At 50.1% G+C, this 19216-nt stretch overlaps 1 protein-coding gene across 1 annotated transcript in view; it reads right to left on the bottom strand.

Moving 5' to 3' along the window:
* Tmem132c (transmembrane protein 132C) overlaps positions 1-19216 on the bottom strand; it is a 175670-nt gene that overhangs the window by 89737 nt on the left and 66717 nt on the right. Inside the window, exon 2 of the mRNA XM_048343136.1 lies at positions 16895-17789. Within this exon, the coding sequence (XP_048199093.1) occupies positions 16895-17789 (895 nt within the window). The remainder of the gene's footprint in view (positions 1-16894; positions 17790-19216) is intronic.

Here is a 19216-nt window from a genome sequence, read left to right as displayed (position 1 = left end):
CTCTCACACTGGGATTTTTATCAAAATTAAGTCCCAGGGTGTTGACTCTCTCAAGGCTTTCCATATCTGGTCCAAAACTAATTCTTCTTTCTTTCTGTCTTCAGCATCTAAAGCTCGCACAGCCCCAAACTCCCACCTCCACTGCCTCCCAGTCAGCCAATCAGCCCCAATTTCTATCAGCTTCATCCCTCATGTTGAGTCAAACATCCCCTTTCCCTAAAACTAGGCTGGCTCCATGTCTTGATTTCTCTCTGACAGATTCTACATTTTCTATTTTCGAGCCCTGAACTTCAAGCTGAGATACAAATGCTCATGAGACCACACAAAGGTGGAAGGGACTAAGCAGTCTTAAAAGACACAAGAGAAAGCAGCTCTGCCATTCCTGGCATCGCAGCCCCAAGATGAAGCATGGAACTGCCACTGTCACCATCCTTCAGCCAATGAGAAAGCCCATCATCTACTACAGGGGCAGAGACAGGAGTGGCAGCTGGGTGAATTCTCACAGCCAGCCATGAGTAGACAAGCTGGAGTTCCGTAAGGTTGCTGGGTTTTGGGGTGCCACACTATGCAGCAATAGGACATGAGACAGATGACCATCGGAGTATGGGTCCCCAGCCATGCTGGAATGATGTTTCAATTGTCCACCTCTCATCTTCCATTGTCTCTCCTCTCAGTAGTCACTTCTGAGCAGAGGGTGGGCACTAGCTTTTCACTCCTCGTCCTGCTTTCTAGCCCACACCTGTGAGCCACATAGCATTGCATAGTGAGTGGTGTGACCTTCATTTACCTATACATTTACTAGCAAGTGAAGCTTTCTGAAGCCATCAAGGATGGAGAGCTCCTGTCTCTTGCTAAGAATGAGAGGTTACTGCACCAGTAAATGTGTAATTCTGAGCACTGGAAGCCAATCGATCCATGGGCGTCCGTGCTCTGCAAATGCTGCTTTAAGTACACTGGTGAAACTGCATGTGTGGGGCACTGCCTGCAGCGCTAAGAGGCGGTCCTGGGCAGCGGCCGCCTGCCCGCTAGCCCCGCCTACCTTTTCCCTGGTCTGGAACTGGAAAGGCTGTTCTAACCAGCCCCACCTCCCACCTCGGACTACGTGTATGCCAAAAATGGCGAGGGGCGGAACCCAGGGGGTGGTCCTGTGGGATGTGACAGCCCGTGGAGGAGGTCCTATGAAACCGCCCTTGGATGGACAGCTCATATCAGCCTATCACTAGTATCTAGCTAGCCACTCCAGATCCCTCCCCTTCCTGCCGCCATTACTGTTATATAAACCCCCACCCCGGATTACAATCCTCGGAATTCCGAGACGCTTCCCCCCCCACCCCCCATCCCTGCCCCAGATCGCCTGTCCAAGGCTTTCACAGTAGGCCGTGCCCCAGCTTCTCCACCCTCGGGATGGGCGGAAGACACGCGAGGGCGAAAGGGCCTTACGTGCATGCTCTTCATTCTCTGATTTCCCTCCCTTTCTCAAATGATTTCTGAATAATGCTTACAATTTAATTTGTGCTCTTTGCATTTTGCCCCATATATTTAAGTGGCCACGTGCCATTCCTTGGTAACTGCCTACCTTCCCTTAAGGGGCCCCTCTGTGAGAAGCCTTCTTTGGGGTCTGCTCTGCTTGCCACTTATATTGCTGAGACAACAGGCTTGAACTGCTATACTGATCCCTTGTGCTTCCCCAGTTGCTGAGACGGTAGACGTGTCCCACCACACCCAAACAGGTTGAGATGAAATCTTGTGAACCTTTCTTTGCCTGTGCAGATCCTCCAACCACAACCCCCCTGGTCTCTGCCTCCCAAGCATCTGGGATTACAGGTATGAGCCACCACACCAGCTACTCTGTTTGCTTTTAAATTCTTGACACATAGTGTGCCGAGTAGAGGCTTAGTAACTTTTAGTAATAAATGAATATGTTAATGACTTGTTGAAACCCTCTCCCTCACCCAACAAGTGGAAAGTGAACTTATTTGATTTTAAAGACTCTCCAGGGAATTTCTCTTTCCCAAATCAATATTGTTTGTACAGACACAAAGTGAAACGCTTACTCCCTCCCTATTTTAGTCCATGTTGCAATACATTTTTGATAGCGTATTTATTTTCTGCCAAGCAACAATGGGCCTCATGAAAAATGGGAAGTCTTAAACGGCCAGAATGTGTGAGGAAGAATAATGTACTGATTAATCAACCTCACCAAATAGGCAGTCCTCTTTCCTAGGCAGGGTGGCAGGTGGAGACTTACACAAATTAAGAGATGAGGAGGATCAATTTTCTAGAAGTCAGGAACCCAAGGGAGCCCAAGTAATCTCGGGTATGTTTTTAGCTATACATATCTATTTCTTTCTTTCTTTTATACATGGCACAACAGGAAAAATGAAAACAGTATTTCTCTTTTTTCTTCCTTGGCCATTTTATCTTGTCTCTTTCTGATGCTCAGGGGAAGGAAACAGTAAGATATAAGCATAATTTATTTTCACATTTCTCCTAACACCTCAGTGGCCAAACGACTACATTTGTAGCAAAAATAAATGACAAGACAAATCTCCAATGGTGATCTTTCAATGGAGCTTTTACTCCATCCGGTCAGAGATCAGCCAATGTAAATCAGTGAATCCAGTTTTTATTTGCTTTCAATAGAAATTTTGTTTGATAGTTTCATGAGCATTCACACTTTCAGCTTACTCCTGAATAAACATGAGAGAAGCCAAAAGGAATAAGAGAGAAAAACTAGTTCACTCAGCTGAAAAGGCTAGAAGGGCAGGATTTTATGTCTAAAGCATGTGCATTTGTTAGAAAATAAAGGAAGAGGGGCTGGAAATGTGGCTTAGCGGTAGAGTGCTTGCCTAGCATGCATGAAGTCCTGGGTTCAATTCCTTAGTACCACATAAACAGGAAAAAAAAAGGAAGAATAAAAACTTCTCATAACAAGACACAAAAAGTGTCCATGTCACAGCAGTGACCCCTTCACCTTTTCACTTTCTTGCCATATCTGGGAACGAGTACCTTATTATTTACACACTACTTTTTTTCTAGAAATCCCACTCACTTTAGCTCGTATGTATGCTGACAATACTTTGCTAAGCTACTTATGATTTTTCTATGTATTCTTTTTAACACAAATCCTAATTGGTAAATAAAGGAAGTGTGTCGGAGAAACACTAGAGTGTGTGGCCAGCAGCATAGTTAACATTGTTGGCAAGAACTGTTTCCCTAAGCTGGGTGCTGGTGGCTCAGGTCAGTCATCCTAGCTACTCAGGAGGCAGAGATCTGAGGAAGGAGGTTTGAAGGCATCCTAGGCAGGAAAGTTCACGAGACTCTTTTTTCTTTTCTTTTTTTTTTTTTTTAAACCAGTCCTGGGGCTTGGTCTCAGGGCCTGAGCACTGTCCCTGGCTTCTTTTTGCTCAAGGCTAGTATTCTACCACTTGAGCTACAGCGCCACTTCTGGCCTTTTCTATACATGTGGTGCTGAGGAATCAAACCCAGGGCTTCATGTATACAAGGCAAGCAGTCTTGCCACCCAGCCTCTCATGAGACTCTTATCTCTAACTAGTGAACAAAAATACCCAAATTGGAGATGTGGCTCAAGTGGCAGAGCTCCAGTCTTGAGTGAAAAAGGTAAGCAAATGCATGAGCCTCTGAGTTCAAGCCCCAGTAGTGGCAACCTTCCCCCCTCCTAATTGTTTTCCTTTATTATTGTATTTTTGTTATTACTCCTCATGTTCTTCCTCCTCTTCTTTTTCCTCCTCCTCTCCTTCTTTCTCCTCCTCCCCTCCCTCCTCCTCTTTTTCTTCTGGTTTGGCAGCACTGAACACTGAAGTCAGGACCGTACACCTCCTTATTTTAGCAGGTGCTCTGCCACTTGAGCTCCAGCTCCATTCCCCCACATTCTCTAACAACCTGCCTTCATTGTGTATTCCTTAGTTGTGCTTTCTGCTCTTGGTATGCCCTTCAGTGGCCCAACCTCCAGCTGTGGCGCCCCGGGGAGGTGGGGGAGTATTTAGAAGATGGAGCCCTTGAGAAGAAAGGAAGGTCTTTGGGGCAACTGGGGGCAACTGCTTCCCCCAAAAAGGGCTCCTGGGTGTCTACCTCCTCCTTGGCTCTCTGCTTCCCAGGCCACAAGCCAAGCTGAGTGCCTTTCCTCCTCATGGCGCTTCACCATGGAGTTCTTCCTTGCCTCAAAAGCAGCCAGGGCAAGTCAGCACACACTGGGGGCTCAGAGCCCTCTGGCCACACTCACCCTTCCCTCTGGACACTAATGGCCTCTGGTGTTTGTTCACAATGATAGATGGCTCAGGTGCACAAGGAGTTCAGGGTACTGCCTGGGCCTTTGCTCTCCATGGAACAGTGCCTTACCACGACCTGCCAAGCCTTTGCAGACCCTCCATCTTGGAAGTAGCTGTGGCTATTTCACTGGGAAATGCTGGTGCCTCCTGAGTATTCCACTTGATTCCATTTCCTGGAGAATCCCCTCCTTTCTGCTTCTGTTTTTAGCCATCAAATACACACAGTCACCCTCACTGGCTTCTCCCCCAGCAAGGATTTTACATGGGGAAAGTTCCAGTAGCTCACCAGGATGCTGCAGCTTCATTTGCTTCAATGTTTACATGGTGAAGAAGCCATCTGACCTGTCACAGAGACACTGCTCTCCTGAGACAAGGGGATTCGTCCAGCACTGGCATTCTGCTTCCTGACGGGTTGCACTGCCATCATATGTATGCATGCATGTATGTATGTATGTATAATATAATACGTATGTATATACACACACAGCCACACATCAGAGCTCTGATAAGGCTGCGTCTCCACACATCACATACAGGAAAGACATTGGTGATTCTTCCATAATGGATTCCTGGTCACACCAAACAAGAGCATGGTTTCCCATTGGCTTTTGCTCCAGATGAAGACGTTCTCCTCAACAACTGCAAGCAGACCCAATCTCCCAGCTCTCAGGAAGAACAGACGAATCAGGAGCCGCATCTGGTCTGCTCTCAGGAAGAACAGACGAATCAGGAGCCGCATCTGGTCTGCTGGCTCCCAGCAAGTGGAGTCAGTTTACACAATTAACAAAGCTGAGGCCTTCAAGTTCTGAAACACTCAGGTAGGGGCTGTACATGGAGCGGCCTACAGGGACCAGCGGAGGCATTCAGATGTAGGCAGGCTGTCCAGGCCTGGGAGGGAGCACGGAACAGAGAGCCCCCAAGGCAGTCACTCCTTGGCTCCAAATTCTTGGACCAGAAAAATGGGTTGAACTCTCAGATCTTTTGAGTTTTTAAAAGAAAGCAGTTTCTTAAATAAAATCTCTTAATTTTTAGGCTACCATGCAACCCAACAAAATACTAAAAGGACTGGGAGACTCTGGACTGTGTACTTGGACATGAAGGTCAGTGTATCTGTTGTAGCCACCTGGGATCCACAAGCAACAAGGTCAGCACACAGAAGGCTCAGGAGATGTCTCTCCCAAGTCTGTGTGGGTCCCATGGACACTGGCACCTCACAGGGCCCATGGTCATTGATGTATGCAGCCGTGGAACCCCTTGTCAGAAAAGCATCATGTGATTAGTCTCCAAGGGAAGAAAGCGTGGAGGCTTATCAGGCCTCTTGGTTTTAAAGGGACCATTTGTGACATCACTTCTTGGGAAAGGTCTGAATGAGGTGGGGAGGACTGGAGGCAATATGTCCCTCTGCAGCATGAGCACCTGGTCTTGTAGGACGAGACACCAAGCAATCTGGGCCAGACAGCCTCTCAGTCCAGAGTCTGCAGGGCTGATCAGCAGACAGAGCTGACACACCATGTTCTGTGTTTACTACCGATGTCTGCCAGATGGTTGACTAAATACATGGGATTCAGAAACCCAGATGCCTTTGGTAAGACGGCGGAATGGACACCTCATGATCCCCTCGAAGTGTGGTCCCTGGGGTCAGGTAGAGTCCTTTGTCCTTGATGAGATGCTTGTCTCTGCACCCCAGTGGGGACCCACTTCCTGTCTGCTGTGTGCCTACCCTGCCCGAAAACTAGCAACTCTCCCAGAGCCTCTCACGTCCACAGCTTCTGAGCTGAGATTTGAGTCTCACTGCTCCAAATCTGCTCACGATCTTTCCCTGTCCATGGACGAAACTAAATTTTAACTTGAGAAAGTGAAAAAAAAATTGGCCGTATACTTGCTAAACAGATGTTCTGTCACTTGAGCCATATACTCCTGCCATTTTCAGTTTAGTTGTTGTTCAAATAGGGTCTCATGCTTATGCCTGAGCTGACCTGAACTGAGATCCCACATAGCTGGAAGGGCAGATATGTGCCACCACATACAGTTTCCACTGGGTAAGATGGGTGTTGGCAACTTTTTGCTCACGCTGGCCTTGAACCTCGATTCTCCGGACTATGGCCAAAGAAACTTTGATCACGTGTGTGTGTGTGTGTGTGTGTGTGTGTGTGTGTGTGTGTGTAATCAGCCAAGTCTCACACAATCCCCCCTCTGGTTCTGTCTGTAGTGAAAGGGGCAAGAAGTGAAAGTGTAGGAATGGTCTCGTTATGAAGTTGTCAGCAGCTGGGAAGGTGACAGAGATGGTCATCTCACACTCATCCTGCTTCAACTGTGGTGGTTCTATGGCACTTGGAGGCCTGCCATTCAAGTTTACAGGGAGAACAGTCTAGGAGCCAGTGTAAACCCCAGGGCGAGAGGCAGGGGTTGAGGGGTGGGTGGGAGGGATTTTTAATTACCACTGACTCCGTTATGAAGTGTTCATTCTTATGCCATAGACATTTCTGTGAGTGCCAGAACATAGCGAGGGGCAGTTTCTGGAGGGTTCGTAAACATAGGTGCTGGGGTGAGGCCTCCACAAGCCACACCCCGAAGCCTTTCTCCACAGCAGACATTGGACACCCACCAGTTACTGCAAGGGCAGATGGAAAAGCTGTGGAGGGACTGAGTGCCATGGGCAGATGGGCCTGTTTCCTGGGGTTCTGGGTCTGGACTCAGGGATCCCCTGGTACTAGGACTGGGCTTAAACAACAAACCCCTCTGCACCCAGGGTTGGGAGGAGGTCTGCCTGGCACTTTCCAAAAATGGTAGAGAGAACCAGGAGAAAAAATGAGGGGGAAAAGAGGTCACTTGAATCTTATAAATTGCACCCTTCTCTTTTAATCTGTTTGTTCAATTCTGTTCAAAGGTGCACTCTGCCAAACTGCTTAAATTAGGTGACAAAATGATAGCAATCTGGAGGGAAGGGAAAAGTTTCAGTATTTTTTATGTAATATTGTCTTTAACTTTGCTTATGCAAAAAAAAAAAAAGCCAGCGATTTCCATAGCAACAGGCCTATTGCTTGTTTTTCTGGAGATGGTTCACAAATGAAGGTCTGTGCAACCATGCTCGATGACTGAATCTCAGAATTCTGTAGAACTTTCTCCTGGTAACTCCTAACCCATTTTTTTTTTAGTAATGCTTCAAGTGGCTTCCATTTACCTTCAGGGAGGCATACGTGTGTTCTCAAACATCTTCTCACCTTTGGTCCTGTCTGGGATCAAATGCCCTGATGACTGCTTTGGACTAGATTCTTTGGCCACTTCCTAACAGTGCCCCTCACGGAGCGGATAGCAGGAACTGCTCTGCCAATGTGAGGGGAAGAAACTGTGTGAGGAGGGGGCAGTGTGGCTGCTGAGACTCCCAGTCGGTGGGCTGCCTTGCCACTCCCTGGTATGCAGACGCAAGGCCCCTTTGCTGGAGGAACTGGGACTTTATCTCTGCAGAACCCTCCAGACTTGCAGGCAGCAGACATTCAGCCCCAGGATCAGGTGTTGTCTGCACCTGGCCCCATGCCACATAACTCGAGGGCAAACTAAACATCACTAGACTGGCAGGAGCCAGCATTTGGTTTGAGGTGATAAGCACTCAGAGAGCAAATAAAAATCCAGTTAGGGAGGTGAGCAGCCGGAAGGCAGCTAGCTATGACTCCCGAGTCTACTTCAGAGGGAGGACAGGAGATGGGAGGATGCTGCCAGCCCATGACGATGATTTCAAAAGGATCGTAAGATCACAAAAGTGGCCTTCAGGAGACAATCTTCCCTTCAAAAACAAAAACAAAGTTTCTCCAAACAGAAAGAAAACCAAAGAGCTCCAATGTTCTGCCATATCTGGAAGGATACGTGCCAGGAAGTGGTCAGTAGGCCCTGCAGGGGGTGGAAGTGACCCTTCTGAGAGAGGAACACAGCATCCCACATTCTGCAGCACCTGCTGGTCCTCCCGCGCAAGCCACCGGCCTGCCTCTCACCCCCTACACACTACCTGCCTGCCCTTCACCCCCTTGCCCCTCACCTGCCTGCCCCTCACCCCCTGTACACCACCTGCCCCATATCCCCTGTGCACCCCCTGCCCCTCATCTCCTGCATACCACCTGCCTGCCCCTCGCCCCCCTCCCGCACAACTCCTGCCTGCCCCTCACCCCCTTCCCGCACAACTTCTGCCTGCCCCTCACCTCCTGCACACCGCTTGCCTGCCCCGCACCTCAGGTTGTGCTCTCAAATCCAATCCTAGACTCCCCTCCCTTCAGCACAACGAGCAGAGATGCCAATATTGCTGGGAGGGAAGGTCTCTGGGTCCCCATGCCCTAGTCTGCCCTTAGGAGAAGGGTGTTAATACCTGGAGCCCTCACAGCAACATGTGCTGGCAAGGATGGGAGAGGAAGAGGCCCCCTCACTCCCTTACATCATGCAACCACTATGGAAGTCAGCAGGGAGCATCTTCTAGAAACGAACAAGAGATCTACCTTACAACCCCACTGCACCACACTTGGGCACACATCTGAAGGGGTTCAAACCAGTCAACATACTCCTGACAAAGCCATCCCTCTCTCTCTGTTGTCTTCTGAGCTGTGCTGGCACTGGATCCCTGTGGGGCTGGGGCACTGCTTTCATCAACCATTCACGCTCCCTCCCCCTTCCCCCGCCCCCACCCCTCCCCCAGTCCCTGCCAGGCTGGGCACAGGGGGACATAGAGATCCCTCCTGCTCCAAGGATCTTATCTGGAGACAGACAAAAGTTACCCATTTCCTTCCTGTCTCGTTTCCTAAGGCTTCTAGCATTCTGTAGGGTTGTGCTGATGCTTGATTTCTTCCAAGTCTAATCTGACACATATTGACATTACCAGTCATTTAGGAACGTTTCATTTCCAAACGCAGCATGGTTGGGAGCCCTGCAGGGGTGAGCACACAGGACCAGGAAGGACCAGGAAGTAATTGCCTACATTTATGGTTTCTAGGTTTGGTCGATGTGGTTGGAAGGTCTCTCGTTACACCATGATAAGTTCGCGGGTTGCTCCAAAGTACTTGGGCTTAATTTCCCTTTTATCTTTAATGTAGGCATCTATGAGAAGTGGCTAAGTCAAGCTCTGCTTACGTTTACAAACCATGCGAGAGTAAGGTCACTTAAGAGATCTCACTGGCTCTGACTACTCGAAGGTCCTTCAGGCCCCCTTTCCACATTAATTTACTTTAGCAAGGCTCTGCTGTCTGGCCCACCATTTGTGTTGATAGCCACTCCTGAGCCCCAGAAGAATGTTTTCTGGCTTGAATCTTGAGAACAGTGGTGTGAGACGAGTAAAGCGCCATGTAGATACCATTTATTATATCAAATTATGATCCCCTAACCTAAGGTGGGCTGACAAACAGTTAAGTGCCCACAGCAGGCTCCATAGGAGAGCAGAGGGCTGGGAAGAAGAGCGTTTTGGAATCTCCAGGGTTATGGTAGCTCATGCAGCTGCTCCCAGGACCCTGCACTGGACAGCCCCGAGGAGCCACGCACCCTCCATGGTTCACTGCCAAGCTCCGGTCTCCCCCGCTCCCCTCCAACTGGGCTCTTCAGGACACAGTGTGTTTGTGGGCTAGACTGAATCTTTAGCTCTTCTAGCTGAGAACCACCACCCAGGTCCATCAACTGCCAGTGCTGGAACCTGCTTCGAGACTGCTCATTAATACCTACGGAGATGAACTGCCTGCTGGGCAGTGGGGGTCAGTGAGGAGCTGCTTGGCTTTGAACATTCCTGATTTCTCAGGGTCTTTTCTGTGTTCCTCTCTAGCAGCAGGGATGTGAGGACACCCTTATTACTAAGGTTAGGTGACCCACATGCGGTCCTTGCTCTTGAGAGACAGGAAAATTGGTCTTGATGTCCATGGTCCATGGCAACATTATCTACAGCCAACATCGGGGAAGAACATTTCCAAGAAGCAAAGCCCTTGGCACTGCCAGGCACAGTTGTTGTGTCTGACAGACAGCTCTCATTTGGGTCATTTGAGAGTCACTGGGGCTCATTTAGGTTCATATGCATATGTGTGTGCGTGCACGCCCGTGTGTGTGTGTGTGTGTGTGTGTGTGTGTGTGTGCACATGCCCATGTGTGTTACCAGAAGTTGAACCTAGGGCACCACATGTGTCAGGCAAGTGCCCCACTGCTGGAGTCATGCCCTGACACACTGCTTTTGTGTATCTGACTTTGAGATAGGGACTTGCTCCTGATTGGGCGGCTCCTGACTGGTGATCTGGATTTGCAGGTGCGTGCCCCCAGGGCTGGTTTAACACAAGTTCTGAAGACTGAGGCACCACTGGTTTTAGCCCGCAGTTTTGGTAATCCACCTGTTGACTGGTGTGTGAAGAAGGTCCCCAGCTGCATCTGGGGCGGATGGACACTCCTCTGCAGTTGTGGGAGAGAAGATGCATTCTGCATGGGGTGACCTCATCTGAGAATGTGTCTTGGCCTCTACCAGTTGTAACCCATAGCAACTCCCTCTTCCATGCTGACAACCCAAAAGGGTTTTCAGATACTGTCCAGTGGCCCTGGGGAGGTATTGGTAAAGGTAGCTCCTGGCTGAAAACTCTGGCTGACCTCATGGAGTTACAGTAGCCCTCCTTCTCCACAGAGGCAGAGGACGGGGCTGCAGCAGTGGCCTCCCGATGCAGGATGCCCCTAGCCACACTCACTGCTTCCAATCAGGAGCAGGCCCCAAGCAGGCATTGCAATGATGACCTGAGCCCAGGAACGGAGGCACAGTGGAGCTCAGGAACCATCAGGGGAGCACAGCTGGGGAACTGGGCTGTGGCTTTGTATTTGATGGCCTATCTCAGGAGGTTGCTTCTCCTCCACTGTGCTGGTGCTGGGTGACATCTGTTTTTATTTCCTACTCGGTTTGCACACCCTACTTCTTCTTGTGCCCGCCTTTCAATGTTTTCTTCGCCAAAAGGCTGTGTGCACATCTGAAGTTTACATGTTTTGGTTAGATGAATTTGCTACTTCTAGCTCAAAGGGGACCCTGGAGAATAAGCATGCTAAGCAAACATAACATTTGCTGGTCTCGGTAAACTGATTAGGGATGGGATATAGCCCAAAGAGAGTCAAGGCAACTCAATTACAGGGCACTTATTGGACTTATTAGAGAAGAGACGTCGACTTTCATGTCCATGTGCGGTGCCGGCTGGACATCACTGGAGGTAGCCGTGTAGACAGCCAGAGAAGTAATGATACGCACAGCAGAGAGCCGGACGCCAGAGGGGCAGTGCAGATCCCAACTACATCACCCAAACCCACAGGCTTTTAACCTGAATCCCTGGGCATTGTCAATTCCAGGGAGACTGAGCATGTTTCTCTGTTTAGGGTGGTTTGTGTTGCAACCAAACCAAGCTCCGGCCACTCTTGGAGTCCCCCATCCACCCATTGGGGAGAACATCTTTTCTCACAGAGAGCATTGGAGAGCATGTTACAAGTGAATGACTGGTCATTTGCCATGCAGACGAGGTGGTCTGGACCCCCCACAGGGCCGTGTAGGCCACAGCCCCAGGAGGAGCGTAGATCCCCAACCCTGACTGCAGTGACGCACAAGCAGCAGAAAAGCCTGTGTGCTCCTCTGCTTTGGTTTAGGAGGCTCTACAGAAGACACACATCTTTCAGGAAATCATGTCTGCAGATGCTGTGACAAAGATGTCATGCCTGCATGGAAAAGCAAGACATGGCCTCTGTCTGCAGCAGCATTTCTAGCTGAGCTTCATGAATGCCCAGTGGGTCAGTCTAGAGGCATCCCAGCCCACTGCTCTCTGGGTGACAGAAGAACAGAGTCCGGGGTGGCAGAAGGTAAACTAGGGTGGCCAGGTCAGCCTTAAGAATGTGGAATCACCCTGGAAGGAAGAGGGGAAGAGAGGGGGTATCCAGCTACAGAGCGAGTGAGGTGGCCAAGATGGGCAGGCTCACCCTTAGGGCTGAGATGGGCAGATGGCTTTCCTCACTCCCCTCGCCCCTCCTCCACAGCCTCCTTCTGTTTCCACTCCCAAGAGCATCTGCCATTCTAGAAAACACTTGCCGTGACTCTGGAAGGAGCTCGCCTGCATCCTAAGATGCTCTGAGGACTCCTCAACCCAGGAAACATTCTCACTGTCCCTAGAACATGGGAGGAGGGACAACAGGTTCCAGGGAAGATCTTCCACAAGGTGCCTGGCAAGCAGAATGTTCTGGAAACATGGGCAGTTTTTCCTTCTAAGACAAGATTTCAACTCACCTAATAGCTCCTGGGATTTGAAGACATATGTGGTTCAGAGAACTGATAGTTAGGACCACTGGAGGGGTGATAATAGCGTGGGAAACCAATCAACAGGGTGGTGACACCTCACAATGCCCAGAGCTCTGGAACATTCTACAGTCACAGCCAGCTTGTCTAGACCTTCTCTCCTCCCCACACCTGTCTGTCCACCTAGAAAGGCAAGATAGACCACAGGTCTGCTTCTGCCCATATCGATCGCCCTGTGTGCCACAGGCGACACTGTGGTTCAGGAACTCGAGAACGAAGATGACTTTTAAGTGGGATAAAGAATGTGGAGATGAGGGTCAGAAGGGCTCTGGTTCCTTTCTCTGTTCACAAAGCTGGAGTCAATTTTATGTTCCAGTGTTTCCCACACGGTAAAATCACAGCCTCAAAAGCTGGGCCGTGGCCGGGCTGCCTGGCAACCCAGATGTGTGTGGGGAGACGGGGAGGGAATGGGGCAGGGCAGGAAACATTATTTCTTCACTTCTTCCCAAGCAGAAAGAAAATTGTTCCTCTTCTCTGTTCCAGGAGAATACATTTAAGATGACAAGCTGAGGAAAATGAAAAACAAACCCTGCCTTTGGAGGCATCCAACAGGGGAAATGAACTTTAGACAGAGTGTGGGAAAATGGGTTTCCAGAATTTTCTGAATCCAACCCAAATCGCCCATCGATACAAACTCGATTGCAGTTTTAGGGTTTCTTCCTCCAAATGATGAGTCTGAGAATGGCCAAGTCCTTCCTCAACGCCAGACTTCCACCAGTGGGAAATGAGGGCCCAACAATCGCCCAGGGCAAGTCAGTATCTCGAAAATGCCTTTGGGGGTTTTTCAAATCCTCACACATAAAAGAGATGGGGGGAGGGGAGATGACTTCTTGAAATTAAAGTACAAGAGCATACACACAGGCTGTGATCAGTCATTAGAGAGAGCTTGTCTAAACTTGAGTGGGGAAGAGCTTATTCTTCTACATGGCAAAGGCAGAGAGTTCCCTTTGTAAACTGTGCTCCCTCACCACGAGAAGCACCATGGTAGGGGCCAGAGGCTGCCACAGCTTGGAAGAGTCAAGGAGAGTCTGAGTAGAAAAACTCAACACACCAGGTCGGCCTGGCAGCGGGGTGAGCATTAATTTCAAGTCTCTAGCCCCCACAACTGAAGTGGAAGGAAGTTCTGTGCTTCAACCACGAATGGCTTCCCAGCCCTAACTGATACCTGTGGCATACACTCTTTGGAAAAAGGGTCATTGTAAGAACTTAAGAGTCTCCAACTGAAATCCCTCTGCCCCTACAGTTGCAGTGGAAGGAAGTTCTGTGCCTCAACTGTCAAGGTGGAAGGTACTTTTTTTATGGCCGCTGTGGGAACATAATGCAAACTTCCACTCTGAGTGGGAAAATAATATGGCGGCCCACAGAAGCAGCTCTGATGTCCACCACTCTTAAAAGGCAGAAGATTGCACTTAGAACCCACACTTTCAGCTTCTCTCTAAAAATCACTAAACCTGACTGAAGTGTTCTTGAATCACTGCCTGGAACCCATTGATGGAGTCAGCACATCAGTGCCCTACAGAAGTGGCATGCAAGCTCTGGTTCTTCATGGCCCCCGTCCTTGTAGCTCCACCCTGGTGGTGCTGCGTGACACTGGGAGGAGGCACAGCTGGATTGAGAACTGTTCAACTAGCCGGGATTGTAACTCAGTGGTAAAGTGTTAGCCTAGCATGCACAAAGCCCTGGGTTCCTATCCCAGCTCTACCAAAAAGACAGTCTTATTTAAAACTGTTCAACCTACACACAGCCTTTCAACCATCACAACCACCTAGTTCAGGAAGAAATCCATGGCCATTACCAATCTCCTCCCTCTACCCCAGTCCTTGTCATCTCCTTGGGTCCTAACAGCCACTATGCTACTTCCTGTCTCTATGGGTTCACCTGTTCTAGAAGCTTCATATAAACACAGCCATAGGCCATGTGGTCTTTTGTGTCTGGATTTTCTCATTCAGCATCATCAGTTAACCAAGGTTAATTTGCATTGTACTATGTGTCAAAATTCCCTTTTACAGGATTTTTATCTTCCACTAACTGGACACATCACACTTGCCATTCACCCATTGATTGATGGACACCTAGGTGTAGTAGCTCCCATGCTGTGGTGTGGGCACAGTGAAAAGTGTTGCTCTACATGCTTGTGTAATTTTCTGTAGTTATGTTGAATCATACCAGGAGGTATAAACCAGCCTATGGTTCTGTTCTGAGCTGGTTGGGGATGAAGTCTGTTTGTAATAGATTCACCTTGCCAAAAAAACAAACAAACAAAAAAAACACACCAAAAAACAAAAACCAGTCACCTTTAAAGGAGATGAGCTCCAACCTCTGAGTGCAACCTGAATTCCATTGTCATGCAGCAGATTCTCTAGGAAGGAACCTGCCTGCGAACCTCACCTCCGTGGGAAAATGATACATTTCTCAGCATTCTTGCATACAAAGCCACCTTAGTATATCTCTCTAAAAGCTTCTTCCTCCCCTGCATCCATCCTTTTTATTTATTGGCACATGCTGGGAGCATTTCGTGGCTGTTAGGCACAGGCAAAGCAGTGGTGCCGATTCCATTGTGGGAGGGGGGGAGACTTTAGTTGGTAATAACACTGACTGTGGTTTACCGACCAGTCAAGCCAGGGAAGAACTCATGAACCAGGAGGACCCACAACTAAGGGCAGAGGAGAGGAGCAGAACACAACACTCCATGCCAGCTCAGGTTCCCGCACGGAAGCCTGCCTTCCTGCCCTGCTTGCAAAGCAGGACTCCTATAGACAGTATATTCTGAGTGGAATAGCCTCTCTTGCACCTCCTTGCTCCACCACATTTGACTTTTGAGAAAAACCTTTGCTGTTAGGATTGATGTCCCCAGGGCTGCGTTATCAGTCCTGGCTCAAAACCTACCCAGCAGAGGGCATAGAACAAGGAAACTCACTACTCTGTTATTCTTGAGAATCATCAGAAGGCCCTGAATCGTGGGCAGAGAGGAGATAGAGAAGTCCCTGCTTTGACAATCAGGGAGTATTGGCTTAAGAGGGGAAAGGGTAGGAGGAAGAGGAAGAGATGACAGGATAGGGAAGGGGAGAAGAGTGGAGAAAAAAGCGAGGAAAGGAGAGGAAAAGGGTAGGAGAGGAGGGATGGGGCCCATGCAGATTGAAATTCTATTTGACAAACTGTCAGAGTGGATCATCTGTTCAATGCAGATTAAGCCAAGACCCCAAGATGTGTCTACACTCTATAACTTGACCTTTCTAAGCAGTGTGACTCCATCTTCTGGAGAGGAGGGAGCACCTTCAAGACAGATTTCAAACAAAGTGTGGGCTCCCTGGTCAAGGAGCCCAGCTTGTCTGAGACACAAGTGCCCTCAGCTGCACATGTTTGGGAACTGAAAACGATGAAACAGGGGTGATGTGCTATTGTTTTCAATATTTTCCCAAGCAACTCTTGTAAACTGTGATTAATTTAAAAAAAATTCTAATAACCACAGTGGTGCAAATTCAATGATGACCTAAATCATCATTGAGCCTAGTAGTGAAACTTTTTCTGGCAGTCTCTATTTCTAGTCTAAATTTTTTAAAGAAGTCTAAAACCAATATATTCTCATTATTGTGAAATTCCCGCCTGCATTTGAAGAACTGCTGCTCTGAGTGGCTTTCCCCTGAAGGCGCTCCGGAACCAGGTTCTAGAATGCGCCTGGCTCAGTGCTTTGGTGTGGTCTGCGGGGCCAGAGGTGCGGGGCAGCCGCAGGGGTGCGCTGCGGAAGCTGAACCGCCCCTGCTCGGTGGAGCATGCGCTGTGCTGGCAAGCGATTGGTCAGGCATGCGCGCTGCTATGCAGCGTTTGGTCGGGCATGCGCTCCGCGGCCCAGTGTTTGGTTGGGCAGGCGCCTTGAATCGCTGCTTAGCTGTAGTGCAAACCCAGGCATCCCAATTACTCACCGGCAAAAGTTAATCCTATCAAATTTAAGAAACAAGGACGACAACGACACCACCACCACAAGTTATAGGCCTTGGTTCTTTGCACACAAGCGCGCGCGAGCACCCCCCCCCCCCCACGCCCCCAGTAAACCATTCCAGTCCTTCCCCTTCCCACAACCACCTCAAAACCCAGGTGACCAGATGGGTAAGCGAAGCCACAGAACCGATTCCGACCCCTCTGCCATCTCATACAATGCAGGGTCCTGGAGCCTGGACGCGGCCGCCTGTGTCTCGACGGGTGGTTCCGGGCCCCGAGGCAGTCAGCCTGCTGCACGCACGGCCTCCCCTCCACACCCAGGATGGCTGGGTCCAGCCGGGGCGCCTACCTCAGGACGAAGAGGTCCACGGAGGAGTTGCCGGCGATGGTGACGGAGGCGGTGACCACGTCCCCCGGCCTGGCCGGGCGGGTGGGCAGCCAGATGGCCACGTTGCCGTCCAGCCGGAGCTCGCGGAGCTGGGCGTCCTCGTCCTGCGCACGGTGGAGGCCCACGGCGCCGATCCTCCGCAGGGGGGCCGCCCGGTCCTCGGGGCCGTCCTTGCCCGGGCGGATGGCGTTGCCCTGCCGCGCTTCGGCCCCGGCGCAGTCCCCGCGCGCGTCCCCGGGCTGCACCGAGTAGTAGAGCTCCACGCGAGCCCCGTCCTGCGGCTCGGGGGGCCGCCTGCGCCCCGCCACTCCCGGGAGGACGCCGAACCAGCCTGGCGGCAACTCCAGCTCCACCACGCACAGCCCCAGCGCCCCGCCGGGCCGGCAGCCGCCCCGCACCTCCCTCGTCTCCCGGAAGGCGAAGACCCGCAGGCAGGGCAGCGGCTCCTCCAGAGCCCCGCGGTCCTCCCACTCTCGGCCCGTGACGTGGAAGAGGATCTGCACGCGGGGCCGGCTCGGGTAGATCTTCTCCCGCAAGACGCGGGCCTGCAGCTTCCAGTCCAACGTGAACTTACTGGCCGGCCCCAAAGCGTCGGAGGCCCGCGCCGCGTCCAGAGGCACGGCCTTCTCCACCGAGTAAGGCCCGTAGCTGGCGGTCAGCACCGGGGGCTGCCTGGCCTTGTAGGTGAAGAAGGACTCCACCCGGGACTGCAGGCTGGCATTGCGCAGCAGGTCGGGGTTGCTCTCCTTCAGGAAGAAGGTCGTCTCTGCTCTGAGGACTTGGTAGCTCACGGGCAGGTAGGGCGGCAAGGAGGAAAACCCCTGGATGTTGTCAGCCACGCCACGGGCCTGGATCACTGGAGGAGGGGAGAGAGAGACAACTGTCAACGCCATCATCCTCTGAGGTTCTCAGGTCTCTAAGCAGTTCAGGAATGCGGTGAGGTTCTGGTTTCCACCTGGCTAGAACTCTGTGGGGTGTGTGTGTGTGTGTGTGTGTGTGTGTGTACTGTGCTTGAACTCAGAGCCTTACATTCTTGCTTGACTTTATCACTCAAGGCTGATGATGTTCTACCATTGTGTCACAGCTCTACTTCTTGATCGCACCCCCCACCCCCCTTAATTCCTTGCCTAGGTTGACTTCAAACAGCTATCCTTGGATCTAAGCATTCTGAGTAGTTAAGGTTACAGACAAAAGCCACCAGAGCCTAGCTTAGAACCTTTATATTCCTTCTGGAATCATCTGGTAAATGACTCTACAGGACTACAAATTACATACTTACTTTGGGCTGAAGTATGTGAAACAGAGTTCTGTGAAGTAAGACTCAGTGAACAGTGACAAGTTTACAAAGTGCAGCAAACAGAAAGCTGGCACATTACCTCTGAGATGTAATTTGCATGAGTTTAAATTGCATTTAATGGAATAGGAAAATAGACCAGTGAAATAGAAAAACCATAAATAAACCCACAAGAAAGTTTAACATAGGACAGAGGTGGCATCTCAAATCCTTAGGGAAATATACATTTTAATAAACAGTGCTGGGACAACTGGGTAGCCATTTGGAAAGAAGATAAAATTAGATCCATACTTCATAGCCTACTTAAGAATAAACTTCAAGGGGCTGGGGATATGGCCTAGTGGCAAGAGAGCTTGCCTCGTATACATGAGGCCCTGGGTTCAATTCCCCAGCACCACATATACAGAAAACGGCCAGAAGTGGCGCTGTGGCTCAAGTGGAGTGCTAGCCTTGAGCAAAAGGAAGCCAGGGACAGTGCTCAGGCCCTGAGTTCAAGGCCCAGGACTGGCCAAAAAAATAAATAAATAAATTTGGGGCTGGGGATATAGCCTAGTGGCAAGAGTGCCTGCCTCGGATACACGAGGCCCTAGGTTCGATTCCCCAGCACCACATATACAGAAAACGGCCAGAAGCGACGCTGTGGCAGAGTGCTAGCCTTGAGCGGGAAGAAGCCAGGGACAGTGCTCAGGCCCTGAGTCCAAGGCCCAGGACTGGCCAAAAAAAAAAAAATAAAAAGAATAAACTTCAAGTGGACCAGTGATTTAAATATAAGAAAACTAAATCTTTAAGGTAGTAAAGTAATATGAAGGGTTCCTCCACAGCGTGAGTGTAGGAAAAATTTTCTAATCATGGCTCGAAATCCAAATGCATTTAGAACTGGTAAGTTTACTTATATAATTCTGAAACGATTTGCATTACCAAAAATACCAGGATGGTGAAAGAAAAATGACAAGCTGTGTGAACACGTTTGTACTATATCCTGCTGACAG

Source organism: Perognathus longimembris, chromosome 3, assembly GCF_023159225.1.
Source record: "Perognathus longimembris pacificus isolate PPM17 chromosome 3, ASM2315922v1, whole genome shotgun sequence".
NCBI classification, from domain to species: domain Eukaryota; kingdom Metazoa; phylum Chordata; class Mammalia; order Rodentia; family Heteromyidae; genus Perognathus; species Perognathus longimembris.
Note: the sequence above shows the minus strand (reverse complement) of the source record. Positions and strands in the feature narration are given on the sequence as shown.